The sequence below is a fragment of the Microcaecilia unicolor genome, chromosome 1 (genome assembly GCF_901765095.1).
Source record: "Microcaecilia unicolor chromosome 1, aMicUni1.1, whole genome shotgun sequence".
In the NCBI taxonomy this organism is placed as follows: Eukaryota; Metazoa; Chordata; class Amphibia; order Gymnophiona; family Siphonopidae; genus Microcaecilia; species Microcaecilia unicolor.
This window is the reverse complement of record NC_044031.1, coordinates 526103115-526122415: the sequence shown is the minus strand read 5'-3', so window position 1 is coordinate 526122415 and position 19301 is coordinate 526103115. Positions and strand designations below refer to the sequence as shown.

General features: G+C 41.0%; 1 protein-coding gene across 1 annotated transcript in view; it reads left to right on the top strand.

Annotated features, from left to right (window-relative positions):
- The window catches only part of ZNF704 (zinc finger protein 704), a 192464-nt gene that overhangs the window by 113837 nt on the left and 59326 nt on the right, over positions 1-19301 (top strand). The window contains exons 3-4 of the mRNA XM_030215898.1: positions 2877-2980; positions 14518-14750. Coding sequence (XP_030071758.1) covers positions 2877-2980; positions 14518-14750 — 337 coding nt within the window. The remainder of the gene's footprint in view (positions 1-2876; positions 2981-14517; positions 14751-19301) is intronic.

The following is a 19301-nucleotide window of genomic DNA, read 5'->3' as shown; positions in this document are numbered from 1 at the left end:
TGCTGGTTATACCCCTCTCTATGTAGCCTAGCATCCTTCCATAGCCGTCGCCTTGTCACATTGTTTCTTCACCTTCATAGCATCCTGTTTGTTTTTCTGGCCACCGCCACACACTGGACAGAAGATTTCAGCATATTGTCTACAATGACACCTTCTACTGAAGAAGGTTGAACTGCTAGAGAGAGAGAAGGAAGTAAATGTTATTGTGGTTGTTGCCCAGGGTTGAACTGAATCTGTGTCAGGAGAACAGGCTGTATTGCTTTGATTACTTGTTCACCAATAAAGCTTTTCCTTTGACTTTACAGTGCAGTCTACCTGTGTCTGTAAAGTCCTTCAACTAACCACAAGTCACATTACCACAGTCCTATTAAGTTTCAATTTGCTGTTTCCAAATTTACCTCATTTTACTGTATTTATGTTTATATTTGGTCATTTTACTATTGTTATGCTGTTAACAAAACTAAGTTTTATGAATACTGCCATGGGTGATTCTCTTCATAAAGGCGGTTAATAAATCCCAATAAATAACTACATAAAATGTACGTTCACAAGTGGTGTATAAATGCAGGTGCCTGGTTATAGAGCTGCCCATGAAAAGCCACCAAGGTGGAAGAGCACAAACCCCACGAATGTGAAGACGAAGCAAAGGAGTAATGCTTGCAACAAGATGCTTCTCAACACAAGGAAGGATGACGATGCAGTCCAGGGATTCACAAGAAAGTAGTCTTTATTCTAAAATAAAATCTACTTATTTTATTTATTTATTTATTTATTTGTTACATTTGTATCCCACATTTTCCCACCTATTTGCAGGCTCAGTGTGGCTTACATAGTACCGTAAAGGCGTTCGCCAAATCCGGTAAGAGCAAATACAAATGATATTGAGGTAGGATAGGGTTCATGTGTAACAGACACATTAGAGAATCATGGAGAGGAAGAGTTATTTTATATCCGTTATGAGCTTTGGTTTTGTTGTGTTGCAGGGTTCAGGCACTTAAGTTGGGTCTGTAGGGTATGCCTTTTTGAACAGGTTAGTTTTTAGTGATTTCCGGAAGTTTAGGTGGTCATACGTTGATTTCACTGCCTTTGGTAGTGTGTTCCAGAGTTGTGTGCTTTGTTGTGAATCCCTCGACTGCATCATTGTCCTTCTTTGTGTTGAGAAGCATCTACAAACACTACTCCTTTGCTTCCTCCTGGTTATCGAACTGCCCATCACATGCTGACTCTAAGGCCCAATAAAGAGTATTTCAAACATGAAAAAGGAGGTCAAGAAAACCCATCCTAGGGACAGAGAAAGTGCCAGAACATAATATGTAAACCACTTTGGTTGTACCACAGAAAGGTGGTATATCAAATCCATTACCTATTTTATGCTGTCCTATTTATACAGTTAACCTGACTGGTTAAGTGCTGAACATTGGCATTTAACCAGCCAATTGCTGACTCCACCCCTGGAACGCCCCCAAAATAGCAGGTTTTCAGTTCAGCACTAACTGGTTATTTCCAACAGCACTAATAGAGTAAGTGCCACTGAAAAAATTAGCAGTTAGCCCTGAAAAGACAATTTAACCAGCCAGGAGCTGCTTCTGGCCAGTTAAATTACATTAAATATTGACCTGTCTCATCATTTCTGACACATAGACACTAAGAGGTCCTTTTACTAACGTACACTGAAAAAATGGCCTGCGAGCGCACCTGTAAAAAATGTCTTTTTTTTTCTAGCCGAAAATGGACATGCAGCAAAATGAAAATTGGCTTGTCCATTTTGGGTCTGAGACCTTAAATCCACCCCATTCACTTAGCAGTAAGGTCTCACTTGTTAATCGGGTGGAAACCATCAACGAGCGTGCAATGCCGATTACCGCCCGGTTAGTGCCGGAAAATAAAATATATTTTCCGATGCACATAGTGGACGCATGTAAAAAATGTAATTACCGCCCAGGTCATGTGGTAGCCGGGCAATAGTTCCGAATTGGCGCATGTTGAGTGCACATAGGGCCACGAAATGGTGGAATGATTTACCAGTTGAAATCAAACGAATTTCTAACTATTTAATATTCCGAAAATTTCTGAAAACTTTTCTCTTTGAAAAATTCCTGAAATAAGTATGTTATCTATCAAATTCTAGTATTTCTGTACAAACCTATGAACTCTAGCTAAGTTACTTTAACGAATCGATCTCTACATCAATATTTCTATCTGCTTTTACTTAACTGTTGTAAGCCTCATAGAGTTGAATAATTGGTATTCGGGTTATGTGGGATTTAAGCAGTACTTTTTTTCTATCAAAAAAAGGTGCTAATACTCAAATGTTAGGCCACCCTTCACGGATGGGGTGACAACTGAGGGATCCACCCTACAATAACCAGGCCCCCTGCAACCAGTCACAGAATCTATGACAAGTTAGAATTGCTGTGTAGAGCCTGAGCTCTTTTATTAAGACTTGGGGTCCATGGGTCAATTTTAGCAGACAATGGAAAAGGTGCCGGTACTCAGTACCCCCCAAGTACCGCCTCAAAAAGCCCTGGATATAAGAACAAAAATAAATACATCATGGCAGCACATAGGAAAGGCCAACTAATGTATATGTTTGGAACTAATTTATTAATTAATCTGCATGTTTGTGAGGTAAATTTTGCCATTTTAGAAAAATGAGACAGACTGACACATACTTGAAGATCAGTTGCCAGGCAAATGTTATGTATGTCCAGACATCAGGATAAAGAAGCTCTGATTACACAGATTTATTTGTTACTTAAAAAAAATTTATACCCCACTCCATCCACAAATCTGTGCAGCTTACAACTGATGCATTTACATGCAGACACAAAAATGTTGGATAGAAGGCTCAGATGTTTTCTTCTTTCTTCTTCCAGGAAATCTGCCGAAGAAGTCGATATGGACAAAGTCACAGCCGCTATGGTCCTAACCAGTTTGTCTACCAGCCCATTGATTCGCAGCCCTCCTATACGACCACACGGTAAAATATCAGAATAAACCTTTAATCCAGAGCTCTAGGAACTGACTTGGTCCTGTAGAAAAGTAAACCAACATATGAATTATCCAAAGAAGATAACTGTAGACCTGGAAAGACGCCAATGCTGACTTTCAGCCAATCAGGCCAAGTCACCAAACTGGAAACTTTTTTTGAACTGCAGCAGTCACTTTTCACAAATTTTCCGCAGTTCAAATCTCCACAGAAGGACAAAGGTGCCACATTAAAAAGATACCAGGAGAATTTTCAAAGCTTCCGAGCCAGTCTGCAGCAAGTTTAAAACATGCTCACAGGTGCAGGGATTTGGCAGCTGCCCAGTCCAAGTTGGCTAGTCACTGAAGAGAGGAAAATTCAAGGCCTGCTACTAGGAAGATAGACACAAGGGAAAAGGGAAGAGCAAAGAAAACCAGACAGGTCAACCCAGGTGTAAACCTTCCCTTTCTCTCATCAACCAGCCATGTACTAACCTGATACAAAATTATTTCAGGTACAGCATCTTCTCTGGATAATTCTTCTATTACAACAAAGAGTATGATGAACAAACAAAAAACTCAGGGGCCCTTTTACTAAGCTGCAGTAAAAAAGTGGCATGTGGTAGTGTAGGCACATGTATTGGGCACGCACCGGGCCAGTTTTTACCGCATCTACAAAAAAGGGCTTTTGGGAAAAGGGTCTGCGGTAAAAATGAAACCAGTGCACACCCAAAACCGGCCTGAGCCCTTAACGCCACCCATTGATCAAGCAGTAAAGGCTCATGTGCTACATGCACGGTGACCAATCAACGTATGCCATGTGCCGATTACTGCCAGAACCAGCGCACATAGGAGGAAATAAATAAATAATAATTCATCCACACGTTATGGGCACGCGTCAAATCTGAAATTACCACCAGGAGGGCATGCTGGCCTGGCAGTAGTCTTATTTGGGCGCATGCTACATGCGCGTAGAGCCTATCGCTGCTTAGTAAAAAGGCTCCTCAGTCATTGCATTCTGTTCTCATGAACGTTGTGAATTAATCAGAGGCTAGGGTCCTGTTTCTAAGAAGGTCTTTCCCATTATTTCTCTATGGGGAAATTGTTCAAAATGAGTCTTTCTATGTGTAATAGATTTAATATTGGAAAACTAGATTTTTAATGTATGGTTTAATGCAAGATGAGTATTGTTTCTTTCATCAGCAGGATTACCAATAATGCAAACTGTTGTCTAGTTCATCCACCAAAACAATGGGCACTCAGTTGATGAAGAGAAGATAACTCTTGAAAGACTGTCAAAGTTAATCTAATAAAAAGTTATAATGGGTACATTATTTGGTTACCTTTATTTCCACAATAAAAAGAGTCAAAATAATAAATTACTGAGCTATGCAAAACAACATACCAAAGTCTTTAAAAACATTACTCTCCCTTCTGCATCCCCCAGCGCTCACCACTTTTTAAAAACACATTCATGACTTTGAATTTTTTAATGCCTCGATTCATTCAGATAAGTACCCAGATAAAGTTAGGACAGCCTGCTTCTTTTTTTTTTACATAGATGTGCTCAGCGGTGCCAGGCAAGGGTATTAGAAATCCTAGTCAAACCTTCTCCAATTAACTTTTAGGCCCCTTGAGATGCCCCAACAATTATGATCCCCCAATTCCACCCTTCCCAGTATAATCTTAGTAAATGGGCCATTTGAAAACTGCCCACCTTCCTTGCTGGTAAAAGTACCTGTTATTATTTATTTGCACTTGTGTGACTGTCAGGACCTACCTTTGAAGCTGCTCCTTGCTGCCCCCAGAATTTGCTGCCCTAGGTGATTGCCTAACCCTACCTAATGGTTAGGCTGGCTGTGGTACTCAGGGGAGAAGTTAGGGTGGCGTGTGGACAGTGTCACAATTTCCACATGCATTTTATAAAATATGCACTTATGTATATACCCCCTGATAATCATAAGTACATAAGTAATGCCACACTGGGAAAAGACCAAGGGTCCATCGAGCCCAGCATCCTGTCCACGACAGCGGCCAATCCAGGCCAAGGGCACCTGGCAAGCCTCCCAAACGTACAAACATTCTATACATGTTATTCCTAGAATTGTGGATTTTTCCCAAGTCCTTTTAGTAGTGGTTTATGGACTTGTCCTTTAGGAAACCATCTAACCCCTTTTTAAACTCTGCTAAGCTAACCGCCTTCACCACGTTCTCCGGCAACGAATTCCAGAGTTTAATTATGCGTTGGGTGAAGAAACATTTTCTCCAATTTGTTTTAAATTTACTACACTGTAGTTTCATCACATGCTCCCTAGTCCTAGTATTTTTGGAAAGCGTGAACAGACGCTTCACATCCACCTGTTCCACTCCACTCATTATTTTATATAACTCTATCATATCTCCCCTCAGCCGTCTCTTGTCCAAGCTGAAAAGTCCTAGCCTCCTTAGTCTTTCTTCATAGTCTCATCCCCGCTATCATTTTAGTTGCACTTCGCTGCACCTTTTCCAATTCTACTATATCTTTCTTGAGATGCGGCGACCAGAATTGAACACAATACTCAAGGTGTGGTCGCACCATGGAGCGATACAACGGCATTATAACATCCTCACACCTGGTTTCCATACTTTTCCTAATAATAACCAACATTCTATTCGCTTTCCTAGCCGCAGCAGCACACTGAGCAGAAGGTTTCAGTGTATTATCGACGACGACACCCAGATCCCTTTCTTGGTCCGTAACTCCTAACGTGGAACCTTGCATGACGTAGCTATAATTCGGGTTCTTTTTTCCCACATGCATCACCTTGCACTTGCTCACATTAAACGTCATCTGCCATTTAGCTGCCCAGTCTCCCAGTCTTGTAAGGTCATTCTGTAATTTTTCACAATCCTGTCGAAAGTTAACAACTTTGAATAACTTTGTGTCATCAGCAAATTTATTTATTTATTTTATTGCATTTGTATCCCACATTTTCCCACCTTTTTGCGGGCTCAGTGTGGCTTACAATAAGTTGTGAGTGATAGAAATACAATTTGTTACTACTCGGTTATGGATTACATTGTGAGGAGTTAAGCGAGACAAACTCAGAGTATCAGTAAGGAATATAACAATGGAAAAAAGCATTGAATCATTGGGGGAACAACGGGAAACTAAAAGGGGCAGTACATAACAACAAGAAAGCATATGGGATACATTTTCTGTGAGTAGAAGTATGAGTGTGGTGAGATTACAGGGGATGAGAATTCAGAGTGGCTGTATTGAAGCATTATTGAACCGTGGGTGTGGGCTTTATGTGTTTTGGTTCTTTCCGTAAGTATTCTCAAAAAGATGGGTCTTCAATAGTTTGCGGAAGGTGCCTTGCTTGTAGGTCGTTTTCAGGTTGCGTGGCAGTGAATTCCAGAATTGCGTGCTCATGTAAGAAAAGGTTGACGCGTGCAGCGCCTTGTATTTCATGCCTTTGCAATTAGGGAAGTGGAGGTTGAGGAAAGTTCGGGATGATCTTTTAGCATTTCTGGGTGGTAGATCTATTAGATCAGACATGTAGGCTGGGGCTTCACCGTGAATGATTTTGTGGACTAATGTGCATGCTTTGAAAGTAATGCGTTCCTTAAGTGGGAGCCAGTGTAGCTTCTCTCGTAAGGGTTTTGCACTTTCATATTTTGGTTTTCCGAAGATGAGTCTGGCTGCTGTGTTCTGGGCTGTTTGGAGTTTCCTCAGTATTTGCTCTTTGCAACCTGCGTATAGTGAGTTGCAGTAATCCAGATGGCTGAGTACGAGGGATTGCACTAGGCTGCGAAAGACGGATCTTGGGAAGAATGGTCTTATTCTCTTCAATTTCCACATGCAGTAGAACATCTTTTTGGTTGTGTTGTTTGCATGAGTTTCGAGTGTTAGGTGGCGGTCGATAGTGACTCCAAGGATTTTTAACGTTTCTGAGATTGGAAGGTTTAGTTTTGGTGTGTTTATAGCGGTGAATTCATTCGTGTTGTACTGGGAAGTGAGTATCAGGCATTGAGTTTTTTCTGCATTTAGTTTCAAGCGAAATGCATCTGCCCAGGTGTTCATGATGTGTAGACTTTGGTTAATTTCATTGAGGATCTCTTTAATGTCTTCTTTGAAAGGGATGTTACATCATCGGCGTATATATATGGGTTGAGGTTATGATTTGATAGGAGTTTTGCCAAGGGGATCATCATTAGGTTGAAGATGATTGGTGAGAGGGGTGATCCTTGTGGTACTCCACATTCAGGTGTCCATGCAGCAGACGTGGTTGAATTTGATGTGACTTGATATGACCGCTGGGTTAGGAATCCCTTGAGCCAGTTTAGGACATTTCCTCCGATGCTGAAATATTCAAGTATGTGTAACAGGATTTCGTGGTCAACCATGTCGAAGGCACTTGACATGTCAAATTGCAGGAGGAGTATATTGTTGCCGGTTGCAATCATTTGTTTAAACTTAGTCATAAGGGTAGTTAATACTGTTTCTGTGCTGTGGTTCGACCGGAATCCTGATTGGGCATCATGCAGTATTGAGTGTTTATTTAAATAGTTTGTGAGTTGTTTAGTTACCATACCTTCGGTTATTTTGGTTATTAGTGGTATGGATGCTACTGGTCTGTAATTGGTTATTTCGCTTGTGCTTTTCTTTGTATCTTTGGGTATTGGGGTGAGTAAAATTTTTCCTTTTTCTTTTGGGAAAAGTCCGTTTTGTAGCATGAAGTTAACGTGGTTCGTTAGGTCTATTATGAATTGTTGAGGAGCTGATTTCATGAGGTTGTTTGGGCATGTGTCTAATTTGCAGTGGGATTTGGCAAATTTTTTAAGTGTTCCGGAGATGAGGTTTTCTGATAGTAGTTCGAATTCGGTCCAAGTTCTGTCTGCTGGGTATGTTCCGTCTTCTGGGTCTAGACAATCTAGAAGTGTGGCGTAGTCAATAGGGCTGGCGGGTATTTTAGTTCGTAGTTGTATAATTTTCTCCTTAAAGTATTTCGCAAGGTTGTCAACATCTGGTATGTCTTTGTTGTTGTTTGTAACTGGTGTGGTGTCTAACAGTTTGTTCACAAGGAAGAAGAGTTTATGTGTGTCTTTGTAGTTTAGTCCTATTATTGTTTTGTAGTGTAATCTTTTGGTCTGTTTTATGGTATATTTGTATTTCCTTCGAAGTTGCTTCCAGGCATTTAGTGTTTGTTCGTCTTTCTTTTTGTTCCAAGCGCGTTCTAGTTTCCTGACTTGTGTTTTAAGCTTTTTCAGCTCTTCGGTGAACCATGGGTTTGGTTTTTTCCTGTGTGATATTCTGGTTTGGATTGGGGCGATTTTGTCTAGTGTTGTTGTACATAACTCGTCCCATTCTTGGAGGAATTGGATGGTATCGCTAGTTACTCCCATCTCTATATCATTTATAAATATATTAAAAAGCAGCGGTCCTAGCACAGACCCCTGAGGAACCCCACTAACTACCCTTCTCCATTGTGAATACTGCCCATTTAACCCCACTCTCTGTTTCCTATCCTTCAACCAGTTTTTAATCCACAATAGGACATTTCCTCCCATCCCATGACCCTCCAATTTCCTCTGTAGCCTTTCATGAGGTACCTTGTCAAACGCCTTTTGGAAATCCAGATACACAATATCAACCGGTTCCCCTTTGTCCACATGTTTGTTTACTCCTTCAAAGAATTGAAGTAAATTGGTCAGGCAAGATTTCCCCACACAAAAGCCGTGCTGACTTGGTCTCAGTAATCCATGTCCTCGGATGTGCTCTGTAATTTTGTTTTTAATAATAGCCTCTACCATTTTCCCCGGCACTGACGTCAGACTCACCGGTCTATAATTTCCCGGATCTCCCATGGAGCCTTTTTTAAAAATCGGCATTACATTGGCCACCCTCCAATCTTCCGGTACCACGCTCGATTTTAAGGATAAATTGCATATCACTAGCAGTAGCTCCACAAGCTCATTTTTCAGTTCTATCAGTACTCTAGGATGAATACCATCCGGTCCAGGAGATTTGCTACTCTTCAGTTTGCTGAACTGCCCCATTACGTCCTCCAGGTTTACCGTGAAGTCAGTAAGTTTCTCCGACTCGTCCGCTTGAAATACCATTTCCGGCACCAGTATCCCACCCAAATCTTCCTCGGTGAAGACCAAAGCAAAGAATTCATTCAATCTCTCCGCTTCGTCATTGTCTTCCTTGGTCGCCCCTTTTACCCCCCCGGTCATCCAGCGGCCCAACTGATTCTTTTGCCGGCTTCCTGCTTTTAATATACAAAAAAACAAATTTTACTATGTTTTTTGCCTCTAATGCTATCTTTTTTTTCGTAATTCCTCTTGGCCTTCTTTATCTGCGCCTTGCATTTGCTTTGACACTCCTTATGCTGCTTCTTGTTATTTTCAGACGGTTCCTTCTTCCATTTTCTGAAGGCATTTCTTTTAGCCCTAATAGCTTCCTTCACTTCACTTTTCAACCACGCGGGCTGTCTTTTGGAGTTCCGTCTTTCTTTTCTAATTTGCGGAATATGTTTGGCCTGGGCCTCCAAGATGGTATTTTTGAACAGCGTCCATGCCTGTTGTACAGTTTTTACCCTCTCAGTTGCCCCCCCCCCTAAGTTTTTTTTTCACTGTTCTTCTCATTTTATCATAGTCTCCTTTTTTAAAGTTAAACGCTAACGTATTTGACTTCCTGTGTATAGTTACTTCAAAGCTATTTAACTAGCTAGACACAGCTGCTGACCAGTTAAATAGTATATTGGCACCTAACCACTAATATTCAGTGGGAGATAACTGGTTATCTTTGCTGAATATTGCTGGTTAGTGCTTAGTGCATAACTGGCTATATTGTGCAACTTAATCCAGTTGAAATTCTTCAGATTTGTTTAGCGGTCAAATAGGATTACATAAATTGCTGTCCTATCTTTAACCACTAAAATGTTAACTGATTAGCGCTGAATATCGGCATAACCGGTGAACATTTTAGCAGTTAAAAAAAACTGTCATCATAATGAACAATAGTGTCATGAAGTATGCGATATAATTCAGTTACCAAAAGATGGCTGGACTATATCAGGGGTAGCATGAACAGGGGAGGAACTTCAGTTTTAGATTTGCTAATTTTATATCTATAAAACAGAAAACAAGTATGAATTTGGGAAAATAATGATGGTAATGAGGAGGAGGGATTAGATACATTTAGGCAGTGGTGTGCTGGAGCCTGCTCGCACCGGCTTGCTAGAGCTGTTTGTTATTTTTTAAATCTTGAGTAGAGAGGTGTGGTCAGGGCCGGTCTTAGGCAGAGGCGACCAAGGCAGCCGCACAGGGCCCCGCGCCTAAGGGGGCCCCGCTCAGCGTGCCTCAACTCTGCCTCGTGCCTCCGCTCCGACCCGGACCGGGACCGCATCGAGTCACTCAACCTCTCTCCAACCACAGGCAGATAAAGCATTCCTGGGTACACTGTAGCACTGTGCTGGATCTTTTCTTAATATTTTTCCTTATTTTCTCCTTTGTTATGAGAATTGGAACTACTAATTGTAGTGGACTTGAACTGAATAATTTCTGGGGAGGGGAGGTTTCATGATGATAGCATTGTGCTTATTATTTCAATCAGTTTTTTTTTTTTACAAGTTTAGCTTCATTTGTCTTTATTTGAAATTTCATAAATAAAAACATTTTCTAAAAATGGAATAATCTTATCAATGGGGTGGAGCTTGGGTGGGGGCGGAGCTAGGGTGGGGTCGGGGCTAGGATGGGGCCCCACCAAATTGGTCTGCACAGGGCCCCGCACTTGCTAAGACCAGCCCTGGGTGTGGTAGCCATGTTAGCCCACTTTTAAAGGTAATCAACAGAAATAAAACAAAATAAAACATGGAAAAGAAAATAAGATGATACCTTTTTATTGGACATAACTTAATACATTTCTTAATTAGCTTTCAAAGGTTGCCCTTCTTCGTCAGATCAGAAATAAGCAAATGTTGGTAGATGACAGTATATATAAGGTATCATCTTATTTTCTTTTCCATGTTTTATTTTGTTTTATTTCTATTGATTACCTTTAAAAGTGGGCTAACATGGCTACCACACCTCTCTACTCAAGATTTAAAAAATAACAAACAGCTCTAGCAAGCCGGTGCGAGCAGGCTCCAGCACACCACTGCCTAAATGTATCTAATCCCTCCTCCTCATTACCATCATTATTTTCCCAAATTCATACTTGTTTTCTGTTTTATGGATATAAAATTAGCCAATCTAAAACTGAAGTTCCTCCCCTGTTCATGCTACCCCTGATATAGTCCAGCCATATTTTGGTAACTGAATTATATCGCATACTTCATGACACTATTGTTCATTGTGATGACAATATGTTAAAAAATCTTTAAAATCTTCTTTTATTCTCACACCCCCTGCACATGTCATGGTGGGGCAGTCTTGAAACTATTAAAATGATGGTCTCCACGAAAATTAATTTTTTACTCAATACGATTCCTTTTCTTTTCCACACATCATTTTATAAACAAATGGACAAACTCGTATCCTCATTCCTCTGGAAATCTAAACCTATTAGAATTTCATTGACTAACCTTGAAGCCCCGAAATAAAAATTTGAAGCACTATTTCCTGATTTTCATTTGTATCACAAGGCTTTTATTATACAACAAGGTTGTCTTTGGTTTTCCCTGGATAAAGATTATTCTCCTGTTTGGCTCTGACTTGAAAAATCCTTAGCCCAACCAATCCCTCTACATTTACTTATTACCGCCTCCCTGACACACATACCAAAGATAACCTTATTATAGTTAATACTAAATCTTGTTTACAGGATTTGGACTGCAAGCTTGAACATCCGTTGCACTCATCTCTGTATACCTCTCTCTGGAACAATCCTAAATTTCTTATTAACAATATTTTCTATTGGAAATCATGAGCAGACTGTAATATTTGGTCTTTAAAAGTTATTTGTCATTGTGTTAATGATGCTGTGCAATCTTTTCAAGACTTACAATCTCAGTTTCATCTGACCTCGTCCCAATTTTTTTGATGGCTTCAATTATCTCAATGTTTGAAAAAAAATCTGGATTTTGGAAGATTACCAATCACTCTGAGCCCACCATTTATCAATTAACCAACTCCCTGCTGAGCAATGGTCACACTGCTTCATCTGTGTACAAGATTTTATTATCACATCAATTCAAAAATAATAACACTTTTGAGTTGATTTGGGAAAAAGACACCAACCAGTCCATCCCTGAAGCTCTACAACCAGTGGTGTGCTGGAGCAGGCTCTCACAGGCTCGCAAGAGCCGGTTGTTAAGTTTTTAAGAATTTTGGGAGCCGGTTGTTAAAGTAGGGCCCTCCATGGCTACTTTAAAAACTGGCTCCCAAAATGTGGGCTTGGGCCCCCTGCTGAATTCTCTTTTACTTTGCTGGTGGGGGTGCTGAGCCCTGCCAGCCAAGTAACTAGACTGCTGCTGCTCCCTGCTCCTTGTTTCCAGCTCTGATCAGCAGGCTGGGATTTCTCAAGCATGTGTGAGAAGTTCCAGCATGCTGCTCAGAGGAAGACGTTGGGAGTGGTGGCAGTCCATTTATTGGCTGCCAGCAAAGGTATGCCTAGTGTGCCTGCACGAAGGGAGGGAGGAGAGAGAGACAAGTGTTGCTCCCCCCTCCCTCCCCCGGCCACCCCAGCCCTTCCAACTGCAGAGCTGGATATGTCCGGAGAAGGAGCCTGTTGTTAAAAATTTACCAGCACACCCCGACTACAACCCAAACTCTGGTTAATTAAACCTTTATCCACAGCCAACTTCTTACAATCAATGTACTTTTTCTATCACAGAGCTGTTTGGATACAGCAAAAGCTTCACAGTGCAAAATTAACATCTTCCAACCTTTGCTGGCATTGTTATACACAGCCAGGAACTCTAGTTCACATGATTTTTGAATGCTCACAAATTCAGCCATTCTGTCATTCTGTTTGGTGTATTCTATATCAAATATTCAAAATCAATATCCCTCTGTCTCTGCCATTCATCATTTTTAAAGCCTGTTCTTTAAATATTGATCTACCAGACCACCACAAACCCCTCTTTGATTTATTTATTACTGTTGCACAACAAATGATCTTAGCTAACTGGAAACATTTTTCATTACTAAATGATCATTTTTGGTAGCAGTCTGTTTTATTATATCACAAATATGAACTTGCATCTGCTGAACCTTTTTAGTGTTGGTAATTTTAAAAACCTCAATTTGGTCCCCGCTTGTAAGCTCTCAAGGATCTAGTGTTTGATTGTGCTGCATATTAATCTCTTCTCATGTCAAACCTATTTACTTGTTATATATGATGTAATCTCCTATACATAACAGTTCTGTATCTTTGATACTCCTATGTTTGTGTTTTTACACCAATTGTTACTCTGTGTTCTATAAACTTAATAAAATTTCAAGGAAATAAAAACTGTAGAAAGTAGTTTTCAGGCAGTGCAAAATTAAGCTGTGGAATCTGTTGCTAGATGACATGATCAAGACAACTAATTAAAGGACCTCTTTTATCAAGCTGCACTATTTATTTATTTATATATTTATTTATTTATTGCATTTGTATCCCACATTTTCCCACCTCTTTGCAGGCTCAATGTGGCTTACAATACATCATGAGTGATGGAAGTACATTAAAAATAGACATTTAGTGTTACAGAATAATCTTGGACAGCATAATAATGATAAAACATGGTAGTGGTAAAAATATGGAACACTTCACGAATTGGCTCCCACGTGGTAATACCGATGAAGCCCATTCAAAGTGAATGGGCTTTGTCAGCATTACCACACCGGGAGCTGCATGCGTAGCTTGATAAAAGAGGTCCTAACAATAAAACCTAACTAATTAGTACTTTTTACTCTCATCCTACTCTTTTTCTCTCTTTTCCTATCTTTTTACTGTCAACACTGGCCTTTGTGGCATATCAAGCATCTGTAAATAAGTAAATAGCTGCGTTCAAAAGAGATTTGGACAAAATCAACAAAAGCAAAATTCATAAAAACGTCTTAGCTAGGTAAACTGGGGGGAGGAATATTACTCAGTCCTTGAAGTAAACGATGAGAAATTGATCTACTGTTTGGGGATCTGCTAGGTGCTTGTGACCCTGACTGGCCACTGTTGGACAGAGGATGCTAGACTCAGTTGACTTTTGCCTGACTCGGCATGGCTTATCTTAACTCCACTTTTCTTCAGCAGTCTGTTTATTTTTGCGATATTTGTTGTTTTTCTTGTGAAGGGCAATGAAGTGGACATCAAAGATTTTCTCCAATTTGGATGAAATTGTTGCTGCAGAAAAAGCCATACTGTCTCACTTCAGATTTGAAATACAAAAGGGAAAAGTCAGGTATCACTATAACACATGAAAAAACATGCCAAACTGGTCAGACCAAAGGTCCAACGAGCCCAGCATGCTGTTTCCAACAGTGTTACAAGATCCTTACTGCTCATCTCTTGAGTATAAACAAGAAAAGATTGTCCTATATTTGATTGTATTCCTGAATATTAACCTTCTTGTTTTACAGAAGGTCTGAATGGATCTTGGAAAGAAGGAGGATCTGTGCCTTCCAGTACCAGTAGTAGCGGATATTGGAGCTGGAGTGCCCCTAGTGATCAATCGAATCCATCAACCCCATCCCCACCATTGTCTGCGGACAGCTTCAAACTCTTTCGGGCACCAGCCCTTCCAGGTGATGGCATTGATGAAACAGATGCAAGTAACCTACTATTTGATGAGCCTATCCCTAGGAAACGAAAGGTTTGCCCAGCATCATTTTTTCATTTGATTTAATTTTTCATTATGAGCTTTGTTTCAATTTATTTATTCATTGCTCTTTGATATCTTGATATATGTGCCATATTTCTCATAGTACTTCAAAACTAGAAGGAACTTCACTAAGGGAGAGGCAAATATTAATACTAAAATCAAAACTAAATCCAATCCCTGTATATATACTAGTCAAGACTTGGGTACAAATTTACTAAATATGTTAATTTTTGATAGACGTATAGGAGAATTCAGTGTAGGTGCACCTGCAGCAGAGTTTATGTTTAAAGAGAACTAAGCCAATAAACGGCCCACTTAATTGCTGTACACATCATCAGTCTCTTTTGATTAACTCCAGTTTTATATGTGAATATTTTCTTCTAAATTCAATATATCCGTGATTAAATATATCAATGGTGATTTTAAAACAAAATTCATAATACCAAAGAGTGGCATAATCGAATGTCACCGGCGAAATAGTTCGCCGGCGATCTATTTTGGCAGTGGCGCAACAGCTGGCCGGAACCGTATTATCGAAAAATATGGCCAGCCATCTTTTTTTCCGATAATACAGTTTAGCCTGGCCAAATGCCAGAGTTCGCCAGGTTTGAGATCACCGGTTTTGTTTTTCAGCGATAATGGAAAAAAATGCCGGCCATCTCAAACTCGGTGAAATCCAAGGCATTTGGTCATGGGAGGAGCCAGGTCCCCCTGACATGCCAGGACACTAACCGGGCACCCTAGGGGGCACTTCTAAACATTTTTAAAAAATACAAAAAAAGCTCCCAGGTGCATAGCTCCCTTACCTTGGGTGCTGAGCCCCCCCAAACCCACTCCCCACAACTCTACACCATTACCCTAGCCCTTATGGGTGAAGGGGGGGCACCTACATGTGGGTACAGTGGGTTTTGGGGGGTTTGGAGGGCTTAACATTTACCACCACAAGTGTAACAGGTAGGGTGGGGGATGGACGTGGGTCTGCCTGCCTGAAGTGCACTGCACCCATTAAAAACTGATCCAGTGACTTGCATACTGCTGTCAGGGAGTTGGGTATGACATTTGAGGCTGGCATACAAGCTGGTAAAAAAGGTTTTGATTTGTATTTTTTTAGTGTGGGAGGGGGTTGGTGACCACTGGCGGAGTAAAGGGAGGTCATCCCCCATTCCCTCCAGTGGTCATCTGGTCAGTTGGGGCACCTTTTTGAGGCTTGGTCGTGAAAATAAAAGGACCAAGTAAACCCGGCAAAATACTGCTTAATGCCGCTTTTTTTTCCCATTGTCCGCGAAAGCCGGCCATCTGGTAGCCACGCCCATGCCCGCCCATGTCCCGCCTTTGCTACGCCGCCGAACGCCCCCTTGAACTTTCACCGGCGAGGCGACCAGAACGCGGCGATGCTGTCAAAAAAGCTGCTTTCAATTTTACTGATTTCGCCGCTTTTGAGAGATCGCCGGCCATCTCCCGATTTATGTCAGGAAATGGCCGGCGATCACTTTCGAAAATAAGCCTGAAAGTCATTTTCAAATTCAAAGTCAAATAAGAAGACACTTTTTCAAAACTTTTTTTCAGAAAATTTGAGCAGTCTATCCCAACACCTCCATTTGAAAAAAGCAGACAACTACTTATCTTAATAGTGCTGCGTAATGTCCTACAGAGATCCCTGTTTCATAAACTCCTTCATCAGCGACAAAAGTTGCCAGAAGGTGAAAAACTGCACTGGATGTCTGAAGTCTTCTTGTGACGTATGCCTGTAAGGACACTGCCATCTCCTGGAGAGCAGTTGTTTGTGATTACTGTTCAGCGATTGTGCTGGTTTTTTATCCACCACGGTGCCTTGACCATTTTCAGCATTAATCTTTTTGTACTGAAGATTAATATACATTACAAAGTTATTTGATGGTGAAGATCAGTATTTACACCACGTAGCCCCTGACGCAGCCCCCTTGTGGGCGAAACACGGCCTGTGTCGGGCACTGCATTAGGTTGAAACTCTACAGTAAAGATTTGTTTGTATCAACCACTGATCTGCTGTTTGTTTCAACATTTGCTCTGCTGCAGGTGCAGCTACACTGAAATCTCCTATACTCCTTTCAAAACGTTGCATATTTAGGAGCCCTTTTACAAAGGTGTGTTAGGCTCTACGTGAGACTACCGCAGGGCTACCATGCCTCCCTGGCAGTAATTTCAGATTTACCGTGCACCCATAACACCTGGATGATTTATTTATTTATTTGCTCCCACATGCGGCATTTCCGGCGGTAATCGGCAGTTGGCGCATGCCAACCAGTCACCACATGTGTAGTGCATGAGCCCTTACCGCTAGACCAATGGGTGGTGTTAAGGATTCAGGCCAGTTTTAGGCATGCGCTGGTTTCAGTTTTACCACATGCCCTTTCCCCGTCCCATTTTAAAAAAGCCCTTTTTTGCAGACGTGGTAGAAACTGGCCCAGCTCGCACCCAAAGCATGCATCTACACTACAGCAGGCCACTTTTTACCACAGCTTAGTGAAAGGACCCCCTTAGTAAATTAGTGCTTGAGTCTTGACCAGTATATTTCTCATAGTGGCAGTATATAGTAGAAATAGCATAGAACTGCATTCAGCAGTGAAAGCCTGCAAAAACTCATGGAAAAGTTTTAGACAGTTGTGTTGAGTACTTTATTTATAGTCGCTTGAAAATAGACTGAGCTGTCAGTGATTTGTGTAGAGAGAGTTGTGTTAAATATTGTGGTTTCTGGGGGTTGTGACGTGTTCTTCACAACCCATTTCTCCAAAGAACCCCCAGTGTTCTTTGGAGAAAAAGGCTCACAGGAATAGTTCTCACACTGGGGTCCCTGACAGCAGATAGAAGACAGCAACAGCTACAGGAGTCAGCTACTGCGGTTGTCTCGTTTCCTCTTTCTACCTACAAAAACTAGTCATTACAATTTTTGTCAGTCATTGCAGTTTCACCTCTCCTTTGTAGTTTATTTTACTTTACCAGGTGCTTATATTCTGCTCACACCTCGAGAGGTTCGGAGCAGATTACACAGAAAAGAGAATTCATAAGTACATAAGTAATGCCACACTGGTTAAAGACCAAGGGTCCATCGAGCCCAGCATCCTGTCCACGACAGCGGCCAATCCAGGCCAAGGGCACCTGGCGAGCTTCCCAAACGTACAAACATTCTATACATGTTATTCCCGGAATTGTGGATTTTCCCAAGTCCATTTAGTAGCGGTTTATGGACTTGTCCTTTAGGAAACCGTCTAACCCCCTTTTAAACTCTGGCAAGCTAACCGCCTTCACTATGTTCTCCGGCAACAAATTTCAGAGTTTAATTATGCGTTGGGTAAAGAAAAATTTTCTCCGATTTGTTTTAAATTTACTACACTGTAGTTTCATCACAATTCAACAAGATTGCATTGGGAAGACAAGTTTCATAGCAGATTACAGAGTGGGTCAGCAGGTAGATAAGTCCGTCTAATGTATAGATGCAGTGAGAAGGACTTCAGTTTGGCGTTAGACATATAATTACAACAGAACAATATGGAAAGGGTTTATTTTATGCATTTCACAAAAGGATTGTGAGTCTTTCCTGCCCCTGGAACCACTTACCTCTCTGGTGGTGAACATTGCTGGATGCATATATTTGTTTAGATATGTGCTATGACAATTGTTCAATAATAAGTGAACTGAAACTGTGTTCAAGTACACAGTGTGTTTAATCATTGACTAGAAGGTCAAACCGAAAGTTTGAACCAGTGTTTTCAGAGATTAATAAGATTTATTGGTTTATTAGGTAAAGTATTTAGTAGATCAGCAGAGCCATGTTCACACACAATGTCAGTACAGTTTATGTTGTCCTTGGTCAGCAGTATGGCTATATATTTAAGCACTCTGGATGAGTTTATCTGAACAAGAGTAGTGCCATGATGGTTCAGAGTTGGCTAGTCTCACGATGCCGTGACTGGATACAGTAAGAACTGAGCACTTCTCATTTCACATTTTCATATTATTATTTATTATAGTGATTTATATATTATATGGTGGCATATTTGTAGATTCTCAAACACAAAAGAAGGAAAGGAAAACAAATCTTCCATAGACAAATATCAAAAAACAAAAAAGGAGTGGAAGGCACCAGGACAAGGCACCAGGATAGCCAAAAGGCTCAGTTTATTATGAAAAAAAAAACCCCAAAAAGAGTATGGAGCACAGTCTTCCAAACTGACTGCAAAACAGGTACAAAACACAGTCTTCCAAAGCGGTATGCAGGAAATACTTGTTGACAGGGAAACCCAACACTGCAGTGTTTCGGCAAAATATGCCTTCATCAGGGGTCCTGTAAGTAGCACTGAAAAATGCAGAGCAATCCAACTGACCGCGATGTGCTGTGTGCCAACAGTATGAACAGATATGTCTCACTGTTGACTGTGAGGAGTCCTTTTACTAACGCGCACTGAAAAATGGCCTGCGGTAGTGTAGTCACGAGTTTTGGCTGCACGCAGGATCATTTTTCAGCGCACCTGTAAAAAATGCCTTTTTGGAGGGGGGGGGGGCGAA